This window comes from Hyperolius riggenbachi, chromosome 10 (genome assembly GCF_040937935.1).
Source record: "Hyperolius riggenbachi isolate aHypRig1 chromosome 10, aHypRig1.pri, whole genome shotgun sequence".
In the NCBI taxonomy this organism is placed as follows: Eukaryota; Metazoa; Chordata; class Amphibia; order Anura; family Hyperoliidae; genus Hyperolius; species Hyperolius riggenbachi.
The window spans coordinates 246,739,889-246,757,086 of NC_090655.1; the positions used below are offsets into that span (position 1 = coordinate 246,739,889).

General features: G+C 45.2%; 2 protein-coding genes across 4 annotated transcripts in view; one reads left to right on the plus strand and one right to left on the minus strand.

Moving 5' to 3' along the window:
* Positions 1-17,198, plus strand: part of LOC137535121 (gastrula zinc finger protein XlCGF57.1-like) — a 273,394-nt gene that overhangs the window by 83,395 nt on the left and 172,801 nt on the right. The gene's annotated exons all lie outside the window — the stretch shown is intronic.
* LOC137535089 (zinc finger protein 605-like) lies at positions 1,235-6,870 on the minus strand. Of its 2 annotated transcripts, none has more exons than XM_068256879.1 (2): positions 6,230-6,870; positions 1,235-3,096 (listed from the first exon to the last, which is right to left on the minus strand). In XM_068256879.1, the coding sequence occupies exons 1-2, from the start codon at positions 6,804-6,806 to the stop codon at positions 1,358-1,360; spliced, it is 2,316 nt and encodes a 771-aa protein (XP_068112980.1). In that variant the 5' UTR covers positions 6,807-6,870; the 3' UTR covers positions 1,235-1,357. The 2 variants fall into 2 exon arrangements, with proteins under 2 accessions (XP_068112980.1, XP_068112979.1); XM_068256878.1 differs by having other exon boundaries at positions 1,235-3,099.

Genomic DNA, 17,198 nt, shown 5'->3' on the forward strand with positions numbered 1-17,198 from the left:
TCTTGCTCTTCACTGTTCTCTACATTTAATGACTGCTGTGAATATGTGGATTAAACACAGATCTGAAGATGCCGGAAAGGTTTACTAAATAAAAGTGCTCTGCAAGTGAAGGGATCTGTGCTCAGAATATGGAAACAAGGAACGATCACCTGTGTGATTCTCTGGAGCAAGTAAAATAATAGTTTTCTGCATACCTTATCCACACTGGGGATGGCCCAGCCTTAGAGAACTCATGGAGAAGCATGTGATCAGCTGATAGATTTGTAAGGCTCTGATTTGCTGGTCATGATCATGTGTTAAACCAGGAAGTCATCACAGCAAATCAGAGGCTTACAAATCTATCAGCTGATCAAACTGATCATGTGCTTCTCCATGAGTTCTCCAAGGCTGGGCCATCTCTAATCCACACTCCGAGAGATAAAAAATAACGGTCCTTAAAGGGAACCTAAAGGGAGAGGGATATGAAGGCTGCCATCTTTATTCAATTGCAAATAATACCAGTTGCCTGGCTGTCCTGCTGATCCTCTGCCTCAGATACTTTTAGCCATAGACCATAAACAAGCATATGCAGCAGATCAGGTGTTTCTGACTGAAGTCTGACTAGCTGCATGCTTGTTTCAGGTGTGTGATTCAGACTCTACTGACCAGAAAGATTAGAACAGCAACTGGCATTGCTTAAAAGGAAATAAATATGTCAGCCTCTAAATATCTCTCACCTCGGGTTCCCTTTAATGTATGTATGAATTCATTGGAGCTTAAAGGGACACTTAAGCCAGAAAAAAAATGAGTTTTACTCACCTAGGGCTTCTACCAGCCCCCTGCAGCAGTCCTGTGCCCTCGCCAGCCACTCACTAATCCTCTGGTCCCCCGCTGCCAGCTAGTTTCGGTTTTGCCAATTGTCCCGTCAGGACTGGCCACGCGTAGCTTTCTCCGCATTCCCGACTGTAATTAGCGCTATTGCGGGCCGCAACGCATACAAAAATACGCGTTGCCGCATTACCTACGCGTAGATTTGCGGAAACGCGTATTTGTACGCGTTGCGGCCCGTCGGGAATGCGGAGAAAGTTATGCGTGGCCAGTCCTGACGGGCCTGTCGGCAAAAACGAAACTAGCTGGCAGTGGGGACCAGAGGATTAGTAAGTGGCTGCGAGGGCACAGGACTGCTGCAGGGGGCTGGTAGAAGCCCCAGGTGAGTAAAACTCATTTCTTTTTTCTGGCTTCAGTGTCCCTTTAAGAAGGAATTATTTACTTATGCATCATCTCCCACACTCTGAATGGGGGACAATGCCAAACACCAACGTGCTTTCTTTCACAGAAGACACCTATGTGCATTAAATTACAAGGTTTCCATCATGAATTAATTTTTTTCATGCTGCCCTGGACAGGAAACAGTCTGGGCAGTGCTGTGACTTTTCTCATGGATAACCAGAGATGCTTTATCACTCAGACATTTCCCACACTCTGAACAGGAAAATTGTTTCTCTTCGTGCCTTCTCTGGTGACGGATCAGGTACAGTTTCTGAGTGAAGCTTTTCCCACAGTCTGAACAGGAAAAGGGCCGCTCCCCAGTGTGTTTTCTTTGGTGACCAATAAGGGCGTTTCTCTTCAGGAAACATTTCCCACACTCAGAACATGAATAAGGACGCTCTCCTGAGTGGAATTTCTTGTGCTGCACGAGCTGCGATTTCAAAATGAAACCTTTCCCGCACTCTGAACAGGAAAATGGACGCTCGCCCGTGTGAGTTCTTTGGTGGTGAAGGAGAGATAATTTGTCGCTCAAACATTTCCCACATTCTGAACAGGAAAAAGGCCTCTCACCTGTGTGAGTCCTCTGGTGCCGAAGAAGGGAGGCTTTGTCACGTAAATATTTCCCACATTCTGAACAGGGAAAGGGACGCTCTCCAGTGTGCGTTTTATGGTGGCTGAGAAGAGATCTTTTGTCACCAAAACATTTCCCACACTCAGAACATGAAAAAGGCCTTTCGCCGGTGTGTTTTCTCTGGTGATTAACAAAAGCATTTTTCTGTATGAAGCATTTCCCACATTCTGAACAAGAAAATGGCCGCTCCCCTGTGTGAAGCATCTGGTGGCGAACAAGGGCTATTTTGTCTTTTAAACGCTTCCCACAATCTGGACATGAAAAAAGTCGCTCTTCTGTGTGGGTCTTTTGGTGGCTAAGAAGTATTCTTTTCTCATGGAAAGATTTCCCACACTCTGGACAGGAAAAGGGCCGTTCGCCAGTGTGTTTTCTCCGGTGCTCAATAAAAGCATTTTTCTGTATAAAACATTTCCCACACTCGGTACAGGAAAAAGGTCGCTCGCCTGTGTGAATCTTCTGATGGCGAAGAAGGGATAGTTTGTCTCGCAAACACCTCCCACATTCTGAACACAGAAATGGTCGCTCACCAGTGTGGGTCTTCTGGTGTCTACCAAGAGATCTTTTGTCAATAAAACATTTCTCACACTCTGAACAGGAGAAAGGTCGCTCGCCACTGTGAATTTTTTCGTGGGTAAGAAGAGTTCTTTTATCCATGAAACATTTCCCACACACTGAACAGGGAAAAGGCCGCTCGCCTGTGTGAGTCTTTTGGTGGCTGAGAAGGGATCCTTTGAACCGAAAACACTTCCCACACTCTGAACATGGAAACAAGGTCTCGCCTGCGTGTCTTCTCTGGTGGTTGAGCATGTTCTTTTTCAGAGTGAAACCTTTCCCACACTCTGGACATGAAAAAGGCCGCTCCCCGGTGTGCACTCTCTGATGAGCAACGAGATCAGATGGCTTCTTAAAACATTTGCTGCATTCAGAACATGGAAATCTCTTCTCACCTCCGGGTCTGTCAGGACCAGATGTACCGGAGGGAGATTCCTGAGAAGCACAGAGATCATGTGATGCTAGGGGGATATTTGGGGTAACAGGATGTGACCAATCAGAAGACTCCTCAGGATTAGAGGGATCCAGTGATCTCTCCCCGTGGTAAAGTCTGTGATGTGTATCCTCAGTAATGGGATTTCCTCCTGGAGGATGCTGGGAGATGTCCTTCTGCCCTTCAGGTGAAACCAGATTCCTCTCTGATGTATTCCAGGCATGATGTTCTCCTGCTGGGAAATAATAATATGTAAATTCGCATTCAGGGCACAGAGGATGTCATTATACAACTTTGCATGATAAACAATGGTGGAAAGCAGATGATACGGGGTTACTAGCGCCGACGACACTATACTGTAGCAATGAACACTCTGCCGTGTGATGCCCTATAATGTCACTTGCCTAACATGAGATTGCACTAAGATCTCAACCTAAGTATCCCATCTTTAGGATTGCATTTTTAAGGACAATTGAAATGAGAGAGATATGGAGGCTACAGTATTTCTTTTCCATATAAGCAATACCAGTTGCCTGACTGTCCCACTGATCCTACGCCTCTAATACTTTAGACCCTGAACAAGCATACAGCCGATCAGGTGTTTCTGACATTATTGTCAGATCTGACAAGATTATCTGCATGCTTGTTTCTGGTGTGATTCAGACCAGGGCTGTGGAGTCGGCACAAAAATCCACTGACTCCTCGGTTTGTATTCCACCGACTCCGACTCCTCGACTTGGACTCCTCTAATTTGCATATTACAATTTTATTGATTGAAAGTATGTAACATGAAATGCATCTCTTAACTCGCAATGCTTAGGAATTTTAAAATACAACTGAAGTGAGAGGGATATGGAGGCTGCCATATTTATTCCCTTTCAAACAATACCAGTTACCTGGCTAGCCAGCTGATCTTAAGCCTCTAATACTTTTAGTCATAGACTAAAGCTAGTCCTTGGTAAGAGTACTTGTAGAAGACAGGAACAAAAGAACATCTATCAGGCCCTAGGCAATGTAACTGTGGGTACATGTAAGAATGATGTGCAGGTACTCTGCAGGGGAATGAGGGGATCCTTTCTCTATTACACATTCTTCATGCACAATCTGAACCAGGTCTATGGGTCATAGACAACACCCCTGTGTTGAATGTGCACAACATTCTCAGTGGACTCCCTGCAGCTCTGTGGAGAGTGCATATGTAGAGTATAGTACTACTGTGTAACAAAGTAAACCTGAGACAGATGAAATTAAAGTTTTATACATACCTGGGGCTTCCTCCAGCCGCCTTCAGGATAATCAGTCCCTCGTTGTCCTCCTCCTCCACCTGGATCTTCTGCTATGAGTCCAGGTACTTGAGGCAGTCTGGTGTAGTGGGCATGCACACACTCCGCTGCCGGGAGCGTACTACACCTGCGTAGCACTATTGCGCAGGTGCAGAATGTTGCTGGCTGTGGGAGCGGCACACGCCCGGACTGCGCTGACTGGCTGAATTACCGTAACTCATAGCAGAAGATCCAGGTGGCGGAGGAGGACAGCGAGGGACTGATTGGCCTGAAGGGGGCTGGAAGAAGCCCCAGGTATGTATAACACTTTTCTTCTCATCCGTCTCAGTTACCCTTTAATTCATTTTAACAAAACCAAATTTTAACAACATATCAAATTATTTGATTTCATGAGTAAAGGGAGTGCATACATTTGCATAAATCAGCATCAATGCAGAATTATTTCCATCTCATTGACCATTAGTGACACGGCTACACATCAGGCTTTATTCTTATAGCATAGATGTTATTTAGTATATATAAGAGATTCCTGTGTACACATCATATATACAGTCCCAATAAGATCTGTATATCTGACTTTAAAAATACGGGGACTGCTTTATTGAAGCAGCACAAGTAACTATTTTTGATTGGTTTATTTCATTTTTGTGGACGAAGCACAGCTATTACTGTATGTATAAATTATTTGATGACTATTATCTGAGAAATAGAACATTTTATCATTTTCTATTTTAATTACAGTTTGAACTTATTAGGAGTCAGAGTCGGTGCATTTTCTCCTGACTCCGACTCCAGGTACCCAAAAATTGCCCCGACTCCGACTCCACAGCCCTGATTCAGACACTACTGCAGCCAAGTACACTAGCAGGGCTGCCAGGTAACTGGTATTGTTTAAAAGGAAATAAATATGGCAGCCTCCATATATAGAGTCCACGTCTCAACTAACCATCATGCCTGAAGGATAATAGGGACCTTTTTATGGGAGCTGTTTGGGGGTGCTGGTTAGCAAGCCTCCAGCGACATCTAGAATCCTTCCTGTATCTCCTCCTGGGCTTCTAGTGGCTTCCAGTGTCTGTGTACGGAAGCCGGCGTATCACCTGAGATATGCCAGCTTGCATGAACGGGGGAGCCAGAAAGCCGTTCGGAGCCCATGAGGAGGTACAGGAAGGCTGCTAGATGTCACTGGAGGCTCAGTAAGTATTTCAGGGGAAGCTTTGTGCTATTTTAGCCAGCTCAAGCAACCAGCAAGCACATGTACCTGGCATCAGCCGCTCCCACTTCAGTTGTCCTTTAAGATTCTAGCCCTAGGGGTGGGTTTTCTAGATAAAGCCTCTGATTGGCTGTCCTGTTCACAGATAACCTGTCGATTGATCAGAACTGCGCAGCCAGTCAGTACTTAACTGGATGAGGTAGCCAATCAAGGGCTTGCATTTGTTCATATCTGGCTTCAATCAAGATGGGATTTTAGGGCCTTTAAAATTCTGATTTAGGTGGGTCATATTCAAGGGGCACTTTCTTATGCTAGCAATCAATTAGCATCCATGCTAAGTAATTATTGAAATCAGAAATGAATGATCACATTAGCATAAGAGAGACTATTTCAACAAATCAGGGCAATCGCTGTGATTTCACTTAAGGCACCCCTGAAGTGGGGGAAATACAAGTGAATAAAGGCCAAGGTGAGCTAGATTGCCTAATCCTTAGTCACCTGATGCTGCTTGTTGTCTTCAGAGTCCCTCCCGTTCCCCTTCCCAGAGGTTGCCCTGAGCAGCGATGAGTCATTCTGAACGGCACATTCACAAGTTTTTTTTTTCGGAAACTCTTGTTGGGGACACTTACTGGAGGCTTTACGACTGAGGGAGGCACTCAATAACAAAGAGGACCAAGGCTGAGGAACAGGAGGGACCCCCAAAGGCAATGAGCAGCATCAGGAGGCTAAGGATTAGGTGATTTAGCCCACTATGGGCTTTTTTTTCTGCCTTTTAGGAGTACTTTAAGAAGTGAATATGTTTCATAGGCCCATACCTTACAAAAAATAAAGAAAGGTGTAAAAAATTTCTGGAATTTAAATCTGTTACTCACCTGTGCTGATATCTAGACTCCATTCCTTCACTTTAATTGTCCTCATCATGTTACTCTCGTCCATAGTTTGCTGATCACTCCTCACATATGTCTCCTCTTTTTTCATTGTCCTCATTATTTCACCCTTCTTTATATTACGCTGATCACTCCTCACATACGTCTTTTCTTCTTCCTCTTTACTTGTCCTCATCAGGTCACCCTCCTCCAGAGACTGCTGATTACTCCTCACATACATCTCTTCTTCTTCCTCTTTATTTTTCCTGATCATGTCACCCTCCTCCATAGACTGCTGATCACTCCTCACATACGTCTCTTCTTCCTCTTTAATTGTCTTCACCATGACACCTTCTTCTGTAAACTGCTGATCACCTCTCACATATGTCTCTTTTTCCTCTTTAAATGTCCTCTTCATGTCACCCTCCTCCATAGATTGCTGATCACTCCTCACATTTATCTCTTCTTCTTCCTCTTTAATTGTCCTCATCGCATCACCCTCCTCCTTAAACTTTTGATCACACCTCATATACGTTTCTTTTTCATCCTCTTTAATGGTCCTCATCATGTCACCCTCCTCCATAGATCTCCTCACATAATCTCTTTTTCTATATCTTTAGCATCATTTTTCAGCACAATCAGGCTATCACCCTACAAATAGAAAATAAAAATAGAAAATAATTAAGGTGTGAGCAATGGTAGTGTGAAACTACATAGGAAAAAAATATAATGTACACTTGTTTGAATTTGTCAACCTGTCAGTTACAAATATATTGTAAGCTGGCAAGGGCAGGGACCTCCCCTAGTGTTTGTTGCTACTGCTGTACTTATCATATGAACATCTACATTGGTGATGTCTTCATGTCTAGGGCCTAAATTGGCCTTGGACTGCAATACATACACTGCACGATACATACATATACATATGACTATGGTAAGGATTAGATTGTGAGACCCTCTGGGGGACAGTTAACGGACAACTGTAGTGAAAAGAATATGGAGGCTGCCATATTCATTTCCTTTTAAACAATACCAGTTGCCTGGTAGTCTTGCAGATCTATTTGGTTGCAGGGGTGTCTGAATCACACCAGCAAAAAAGCATGCAGCTAATCTTGTCAGATCTGACAATAATGTCAGAAACATCTGATCTGCTGTAACTTGTTCAGGGTCTGTGGCTAAAAGTATTAGAGGCAGAGCATCAGCAGGATAGCCAGGCAACTAGTACTGCTTAAAATGAAATAAATATGGCAGCCTCCATATCCCTCTCGCTTCAGTTGTCCTTTAAGTGACAAGACAATATACTCTGTACAGCAGTGCAGAAGATATCAGCGCTGTATAAAAAGTAAATACTAAATAAAAATGATAATGTCTCAAACCACACATCACCTATGTATGTATTTGTATTGCTGGATTGTCCTGATTGTACAGAGTTTTGAACTCATACATCTATGCTCCCCACAGTGCTAGAAAGATGTTGTCGCTATACAAATAAAAAAGAATTCTAATGATAACAATATGGTGTCATTGGTAGTTGGCTATGTGGGTGAGCAATTATCTGCTGCCCACCATGCCTGACTCACTGCCCTCCTGGCCTGTGGCATCCTCACCTTTTTTTACTAGTAACTTGTTATAGTAACAATAATAGTAATAGTAACAGCAAGTAGCATATAACATGAACGGTACATTATTACCTCCTCTGCAGCCAGTCCCAGCAATATCTAATTTCTACTTCCGCCCACTTCACCGTGACTTCCTGTCTCTGTGTTACACGAAGTAAAAGTGATATCGCCATCTGGTGGAGAGTAGAGGAACGGCAGCCACCAATACACGTCTGTGTGTTTTTGTTTATCAACTGAGAGACATACTGGATGGAGGCTGCCGTATGTATTATACAACAGTTGCTTGGCATCCTGATGATCTCTTTGGCTGCAGTAGTGTCTGAAGCGCACAACTGAAACAAGCACGCAGCAATTCCAGTCAGATATCAGTCAGAAACCTCTAATCAGCTGCATCATGCTTGTTCAGGGTTTATGACTAAAAGTGTTAGAGGCAGAGGATCAGTAGGGCTGCCAGGCAACTGGTATTGTTTAAAAGGAAATAAATATGTCAGCCTCCATATCCCTCTTACTTCAGTTGCCCTTTAAACCCAGCAACACTTTTGTGACAGATACAGTGTGCGTGCGTGTGTGTGTGCGCGTGCGTGCGTGTGTGTGGTGTGTGTGGTGTGTGGTGTGTGTGTGTGTGGTGTGTGTGTGTGTGTGTGTGTGTGTGTGTGTGTGTGGTGTGTGTGTGTGTGTGGTGTGTGGTGTGTGGTGTGTGTGTGTGTGTGTGTGTGTGTGTGTGTGTGTGTGTGTGTGTGTGTGGTGTGTGTGTGGTGTGTGTGTGGTGTGTGGTGTGTGTGTGTGTGGTGTGTGTGTGTGTGGTGTGTGTGTGTGTGTGGTGTGTGTGTGTGTGTGGTGTGTGGTGTGTGGTGTGTGGTGTGTGTGTGTGTGGTGTGTGTGTGTGTGGTGTGTGTGTGTGTGTGTGTGGTGTGGTGTGTGTGTGGTGTGTGTGTGTGGTGTGTGTGGTGTGTGTGTGTGTGTGTGTGGTGTGTGTGGTGTGTGGTGTGTGGTGTGTGGTGTGTGGTGTGTGGTGTGTGTGTGGTGTGTGTGTGTGTGTGTGTGGTGTGTGTGGTGTGTGTGTGTGTGTGTGTGTGTATGTGTGTGTGTGTGTGTGTGGTGTGTGTGTGAGTGTGTGTGTGTGTGTCTGTGTGTGTATGTATGTGTGTGTGTGTGTAGGTGTGTGTGTGTGTGTGTGTGAGTGTGTGTGTGTGTGTCTGTGTGTGTATGTATGTGTGTGTGTGTGTGTGTAGGTGTGTGTGTGTGTGTGTGTGTGTGTGTGTGTGTGTGTGTGTGAGTGTGTGTGTGGTGTGTGTGTAGTCCAGTATTGTTATATGCACACTGGTGAAAAAAAAGTGGTAAAATCCCACAACAAAGGAAGGGTGACTCTCAGCAATATGCGGTCCTCCTAGGGCTGTACCCCCACCACCACCACACACACCACCAGCTGGTCTTTGTCTCTGCAGGGGGCACACAGTGGAATGTTGTCACTTATCCAGCTAATGTGCTCCCTCCTTTCTTCAGTGTCCTTCTGACTCCATCCCCGCTCTGGTCCTCTTCTTCACTTCCCTCAGGCATATACATACTTACGTAACATCAAATCTCCCAACCAGACCCTCTTGGGGAACCAAATCCCTCTGTCCATCTTTCTTCATTTTGTGTCCCTCTTTCAGGACAGATGTACAGATTTATAGGAATATATGTATTTTTCTAGTGAAAAATGTGTTTAATTGACTCTAAACTTTACTTACATACTTTAAATCAGGGGCATAGCAATAGCCCCTGCAAGGGATGCAGGCACAGGGGGGTACCGAGCCTGGTGGGGCCCGTCTAGGGCCGTTTTCAGTGGCCGGAGGGGGGGCAACACAGAAGAGGGGGCAGTGAACACACAGAGGTGGGGAGGGGAGCTCAACTCCCCACCCCCTCATCTTGGGCCCTCCTTCAGCGCTCCTGGCTCCTCCCTCCAGAGTAGATGGGGCACCTATAACTGGATATCTATACTGGAGGCACCTATAGCTGGCTACCTATAGTGGGGGCCCCTATACCTGGCTACCTATACTGTAAATATATATATGTCGGAGAATGAGAAGCACAAACCAAATTATGTGCAATTCTATGCAAAGCATGCACGCAGCACTGAAAATCCCCGGTCTCCATAAGAAATATACAGATACAGATTTGCTGCAGCACACAACAGGAAATCAGTGACAGGGGCTCTTGGTTACGCTTTAACGTGATTAAGCTCACCAACTGCGCCAAAGTGTCCCCAATCTGTTGAGTCTTAGCGGTCTAGTGGGAACCATTCCAAAAGTCCAAAAGTCAACTAAATGGGAGAAAGGAAATTAAAAACACCTCAGCTACTGACTGAACTTTAAGCATAACCAAGAGCCCCTGTCACTGTTCTCCTGTTGTGTGCTGTAGCCCCTCTCTATCTATCTATCTATCTATCTATCTATCTATCTATCTATCTATCTATCTATCTATCTTGCTTAGCCTGCATTTCCAATTTCTGTTTTTTGAGGGGACATGGGGGGCCCCATCCAAAGATTTACAGGGGGACCCAGTGATTTCTAATTACGCCTCTGCTTTAAATTGACACATCTCTTTATTTCATATGGTAATATGCAGAAAAACTAGTGATGATAGAAAGAGCCAATGTGGTTTGAATTCTATAATTAGATATTTTGCTTATGTATTTTTAGTGGTATGCGTGTATAGGGGTGTGGTGGGGGAGTGATTAGAGGCATGGCAGGGGTGTGTCTAAAAAGTGTCCCGTCCCATCTACCCCCTCACCGACAGCAGAACACGGTGCTCCCTCACTGATATAGCCTCATATTGAGACATCTGTGCCCCCAGCAACACGGCAGCACATGGAGGCCTCTGTGCCCCTTACTGACACAGAAGCAAATGCAGGCCTCTGTGCCACCCCCCATGCATTCATTTCAGAATTAAATCTATTGAAAATCGATCGAAATGCATTATTGCACCATTGGATTAAATGCAACTCTATGGGCCACCAATCTGTTGCCAGCAGCTGATCGACCTAGATTTTCCATCCGGACCGATTGAACAAATTGATCAAAATCGGCCGGAAATCGATCAATCAATAATTTGTGGAAAGTGTCTGCATCACCTCAACCAAATAACTGTGTGTGCTAGGGCTCCAAACAAGAGCAATTATATGGTAGAAGAAGAAAGCCCTTACAAAATAGCACCTCCCACAGCAAAATTTGAAAAAGTATAACAAAAATCTTTATTCAACATTAGGTATAATAATAATCACAATGTTGATGATTCAATAAAGAATAAAACCATTTAAAAAACAAGCAAATATTCTAACATGATCCCTGCTGCATATGAAACAATCACTCTAAATGCAATATATTGTATAATGACACAATGCTGCTGTCAGGCATAACACCCCACAGTGGGCTCAATATTGAGCCCAACAGGGGGAGAACCTGAGTTCAGTACACAACCTAGTGTGATGCAAGACCAATAAAACAACACCTGTGCAATGAGAACTAAAAAATAAGCACATGAATAAATATCACATATATGAAAATAAAGTGCACAATTGCTATCCAGATATACAGTATTAATAGTGATGAGATGCCTGGTAGAAAATGGAGGCAAAGGAGCAGCCCATAGGAGAAAGAGCATAAAGTGAAGTAGTGCAAGAAATAGGAGATACTTAGCCCAGAAATGATAAAGGTCAATCTCAGCAGCACAGCAGGGAACAAGGAATCCCCTCAGAGGACACAATCCCACTAGTTCCGCGAGCGACAAAACAAATGGGCAAGCACCATCCACATTCTCATGGAATCTTAGTAAATAGGTAGATAGATGAGGAGTGTGCAGAAAGGAACCAAAAACCTACAACATTACAAGAACCAGAAGTTCCCTGAAAAACCGCACCACTCAACTCAGAGGTACAAATTTATGACATCTTTATTCAGTACACAAAACCATAAAAACAATTAAGATCAACATCAAGGAGCACTCCGCACAATGTATAATCATATAGTTAGTAACAATCAACTCACAAACGTCCTGCAATATTAACATAGTATATATGTATATGATATGTACTCACACCATTGTGAGATATGAATGGTTAAATAAATACATGAATGATGCCCCGGATGATCAGGTACAGCCCCTCAACTAATAAAGTGCAAATGCATATAGTGTATAAAGGGACTGACAAGTCCTATATAAACAATGAAGATGGAGGGTCAATGAAAAGACCTCCACGTAAGACAGTGTGTGAAAGATCTGCAGCCGTGAAAGTGAGAGATGAAAATGAGAGATAAAAACCACTACGTGAAAACACTACCCCCAAAGAAGAGGGGAGTGAAGAAAGTGTCTGGAGGCTGTAGCTTACCGGGTGGCAGAGCGGTGAGATGGCAAAGAGGAGAGCGCCCCCGTGATAGGCCCATCACGGGGGCGCTCTCCTCTTTGCCATCTCACCGCTCTGCCACCCGGTAAGCTACAGCCTCCAGACACTTTCTTCACTCCCCTCTTCTTTGGGGGTAGTGTTTTCACGTAGTGGTTTTTATCTCTCATTTTCATCTCTCACTTTCACGGCTGCAGATCTTTCACACACTGTCTTACGTGGAGGTCTTTTCATTGACCCTCCATCTTCATTGTTTATATAGGACTTGTCAGTCCCTTTATACACTATATGCATTTGCACTTTATTAGTTGAGGGGCTGTACCTGATCATCCGGGGCATCATTCATGTATTAATTTAACCATTCATATCTCACAATGGTGTGAGTACATATCATATACATATATACTATGTTAATATTGCAGGACGTTTGTGAGTTGATTGTTACTAACTATATGATTATACATTGTGCGGAGTGCTCCTTGATGTTGATCTTAATTGTTTTTATGGTTTTGTGTACTGAATAAAGATGTCATAAATTTGTACCTCTGAGTTGAGTGGTGCGGTTTTTCAGGGAACTTCTGGTTCTTGTAATGTACTAGTTCCGCGAGCGTCACCTCGCTTTATCAAGGAGAGAGGATGTCAAAATCAATTAATTGGCTGATCAATCATGCTTCCTGCTGCATCAATTTCTAGCCGACTCGATCAGAGCGGTCATATCTGCCGTCAATCGATGGCAGAAGACGGCCAGTGTATGGGACCATTTAGTCTTTGGGCAAAATCTGGGAAGAAGCTGTAGAGGTGGGAACTGCACAAATGCTAATGTTCTCTATTGAAGCACCACTTTTTCCCTCTACATAATCCCTGCATCTAGTGCACTGGGGCCTTATCTCATCTATTATAGCACATAAAACAGTTATCATCCCTGCCATCTGTGCTGCCCTTTTTCACAGTTCCTCTAGAGGTGAAGTGAAATAATCACTATAGCTCATTGGATGTGGGTATTGCTGCCTCCATTCTGATTAGCTGGCCAGATACACAACAGGGGTGTCTGCGACTGAGTTATTGAGTTTCCTAAAGAGGCCCCGCAGTCACATGTAGTAGAATGCAGTGATTTATTCCTGGGTTCAGCATCAAAACGCTTCCTATATCTATATATTGCTGTATATTGGTACTTAGCCCCGCCCCCTAGTGATGCTTAGCCTCGGCCAGTGATCCGCAAACTTGGCTCTCCAGCTTTTAAGGAACTACAAGTCCCACAATACATTTGCCTTTATGAATCATGACTGTTGCTGTCACACTCCTGCAATGCATTGTGGGACTTGTAGTTCCTTAACAGCTGGAGAGTCAAGTTTGCAGATCACTGGCCTAGGCTGTTTAGCTATGTGGAATTCTCCCAGCATTCTGGGAGACAAGGGCCACATACACACATCAGACTATAGTCTTTGGAAAATGAAAGATCACAGACCAATCTTACCACCCTTCATGTAGTATGAGAGCCATACCTTTCCAGTCTTTTCTATGGAGCTGAACTCCCCATCAGAAAAAATCTTTGCAAGATGCTGCACACACAGATGCTGTACAGACACAAAAGATCAGTAGCTGCAAAAGATCTGTTCCTGCCAAAAATCCATTCCTGCAAATTGCAATGATAGTCTATGAGATCTGCAGATCATCATACACACATGATTTAACTGACATTCATCTGCAGATCAGATCCACCAGGATGGATTTTCAGATCTGCAGATGAATGTCAGTTAAATCATGTGTGTATGATGATCTGCAGATCTCATAGACTATCATTGCAATTTGCAGGAATGGATTTTTGGCAGGAACAGATCTTTTGCAGATACTGATCTTTTGTGTCTACAGCATCTGTGTGTGCAGCATCTTGCAAAGATTTTTTTCTGATGTGGAGTTCAGCTCCATAGAAAAGACTGTGTAGAGTATGGCTCTCATACTACATGAAGGGTGGTAAGATTGGTCTGTGATCTTTCAGTTTCCAAAGACTATAGTCTGATGTGTGTATGAGCCTAAGGAATTATTTTCACTGGCTTCGAAATTCACAGTAAACAAACATTCCGCAGAGCTGCACCTGACAGGAGTAAAGATGTCACCACCAGTGATAACTTTCTGAATGTAAATCAGGGAGAGGAAAGAATTTTCAATCGGTAAACACTAAATATTGCAAAAAATCATTAATTTAATTCATTACGTTATTTTCCCTACAGTTCCTCTTTAATAACATCTTATGACTGTCAGCTTATGTTACCAGCATCCGTGTTTCTCTGTACCTTCCATCAAAGTGGACCTGAACTCTTGCACAGGACGGAAGGAAAACATAGACAAATGCAGCCTGTATGTATTTAGAGAGTTTAGTCTGTCTAATTCCCCCTCATCTCTGTCTAATCGCAAGTTGCAATTTGATCCCTTAGCTGTTTCAGCTGGCTGCCATAGCAGAGAATGTAATCTGAAAGCACAGGATGTTAACAATATGTCTGCTTCCATGAAAGCAGCAAGTAGAAACACTGCAGATTTATTGCAGGATTTGTATCAGCTGTAACAAAGAAATGTCTTTAACCTTTTGGGGACCGACGTAGGTTGAATCAACGTTCAGCAGGTGGTGGTACAGTTCTGACCGGAAGTTGATTCAACGCCCGTGCTAAAGAACAGTCCCGACGCGATCGTGCGCACCCGAGAGGGGAGATTAAGCTGTCATATGACAGCTGACATCTCCCCTCAGTGATCAGCTGCCATCGCGTATGGATCATAGTGATCACTTTGACAGCGGCGGCAGGGGGGGAAAAAAGAGGACCCACTTACCTCTCTGCTGTTCCAGCGACGATCGGCGCCCCCCTGTGCTCTGGCCGACATCTCTGCTCCGTCCAACGTCAGCGCCGGGTCCCGGATTGATGACGTCATCAAGCCGCGACCCGACCTGAGCGTCATTTGGAGCGGAGCTGCCGGCTGGAGAAGAAGGGGGCTACTGCGGCTCATCGCTGGAGCCTGGAAGGTGAGTGATTGCTGCTGGCGTAAGGTGGGATACTTGCCACCATGGGGGGGGGACACTGCCCAGCCAGCCACAGACGGGATCTGGCCACCTGACCCCCCCAAACGCGCGCACCCCCCTCCACCGCAAAATGCGCTGGTCCTTAAGGGGGGTTAGGCGGCTGGTCCCGAAGTGGTCAAAGGTAATTATGCTGCTGTGTATCTTTTAGTTTTGAGTTCGGGTCCACTTTAAGGTTGAAATACACTGCCCAATGTGCCCAAAAGATAGATCTCTCTAATCAAGATCTGATCAGAGGGCGGGATCTGTTCCTGTCACGTACTTGAAACAGATTTTTTTTTTTTTTTAAAGATTTCAGTTTGAAATCTATTAAAAATCGTTAGAACCTCCGTAGCACTGCAGGGCCAAGTGGCAGGACGCCAAGTCCCCGAGTCCCCTGCGGAGTGCTTACAGCATAGTGTACTTTTGTGCTCGCTCTTGTGTCCTGTCTTCATCCCAGCTGGGTGCTGATCTCTGTGACTGCCAAACAGGCATGAAGACAGAAACGCACAAGAGGCAGCGTGCTGGTGGACTGATCAGTCTGCTATGCTGCAAGCACTGTGCATTAAAATGGGTCTCCAGGTGAGACGGTTGGTGATGTACCACCACTACATTTGCACCCCCACCACGCCCCTCTTAGAGCAAGCTCTTTCTACAGTAGAATCACTTTATAGTACACTCCAGGGGACCAGGAAAAGTGGTTTACTATATCAGAAGTTTACTCTTTTCAATGCTTCAGCATGCGAGCACAGACAGCATCTAAGCTAGATCACAATGCACAGTGCTCAATATGCAGGGATTTGCATGCAATAATCAAGCAACAGCTTGCAGAGGAAGCATGGGTCCCACCAGTTAATGCAGGTACACAGGGCCAGCCCGCCCATAAGGCGGGGTGAAACTTTTGCCTCAGGCGGCACTTCTGGGGGGCGGCGCCCGCCCGTCCGTGGGTGTGGGGGCCCGCCTGAGCTGGAGGGGATAGCGGGCAGGAAGGGGGTATTGGGTCTAGCAGCGGGGAGGGGGGTCGAAACCCCCCCCCCCCTTCCTCGCCTGGGTCCCCCGTCCTCCGCTCCCCTCCAGCTTTAAAAAGTTACGTTGCTCGACTGACGTCACTTCCTGCTATGCTGTGGGCGGAGTAGCAGCAAGTGACGTCAGTGGAGCGCACGCTGGAACGAGGAAGAGGTAAATGATCCCTGCCCGTTGCCTCTTACAATAGCTAGCTGCAGCAACGTAACTTTTTAAAGCTGGAGGGTAACGGAGGACGGGGGACCCAGGCGAGGGAGGGGGTGTCCGACCCCCCTCCCCGCTGCTAGGCCCAATACCCCCTTCCTGCCCGCTATCCCCTCCAGCTTGGGCGGCCCCCCACACCCACGGCTTGGGGGGGGCGGCGATTTCTTTAAAGATTGCCTCAGTCGGCAAAAAGTCTAGGGCCGGGCCTGCAGGTACAGTACTGATAGTGTTTCCACATGTCTGTGTAGCCTGGATGATGCTGTAGCATTGCAGCCATGCACAAGCAAGTCACAGATGACAGGCAGTTCCCTCAGTAATCAGGCAGCAGATTGCAGAGTAAGCATAGGTCTCTCCAGCTGGTGATTTTGAGGTAACCTACGCAGGCCCAGAGTAGTGTGCAGATAGCGAGCAGGCTACAAGTGGCTGCCAGCTATTCCACTGTCCACAGCACATGGGTCTCTGACTGACGTATGACACATGTGCCCACCCACTTTCCACTATAGCAGGATAAAGAATACCAACAGGGCCAAAAAACAGGTTTACTATACCAGAAGTTTTATTATATCAAGGTTTACTATACCAGGCATTACTCCCATATACTTATAACAGGACTTGTCCGGGACATGGACACATAGGCCTCAATTCACTGAGCTTTATCAAACACTTTATCAAACGTTTGATAATTTACCTTGTGGGTAAAACCTCATT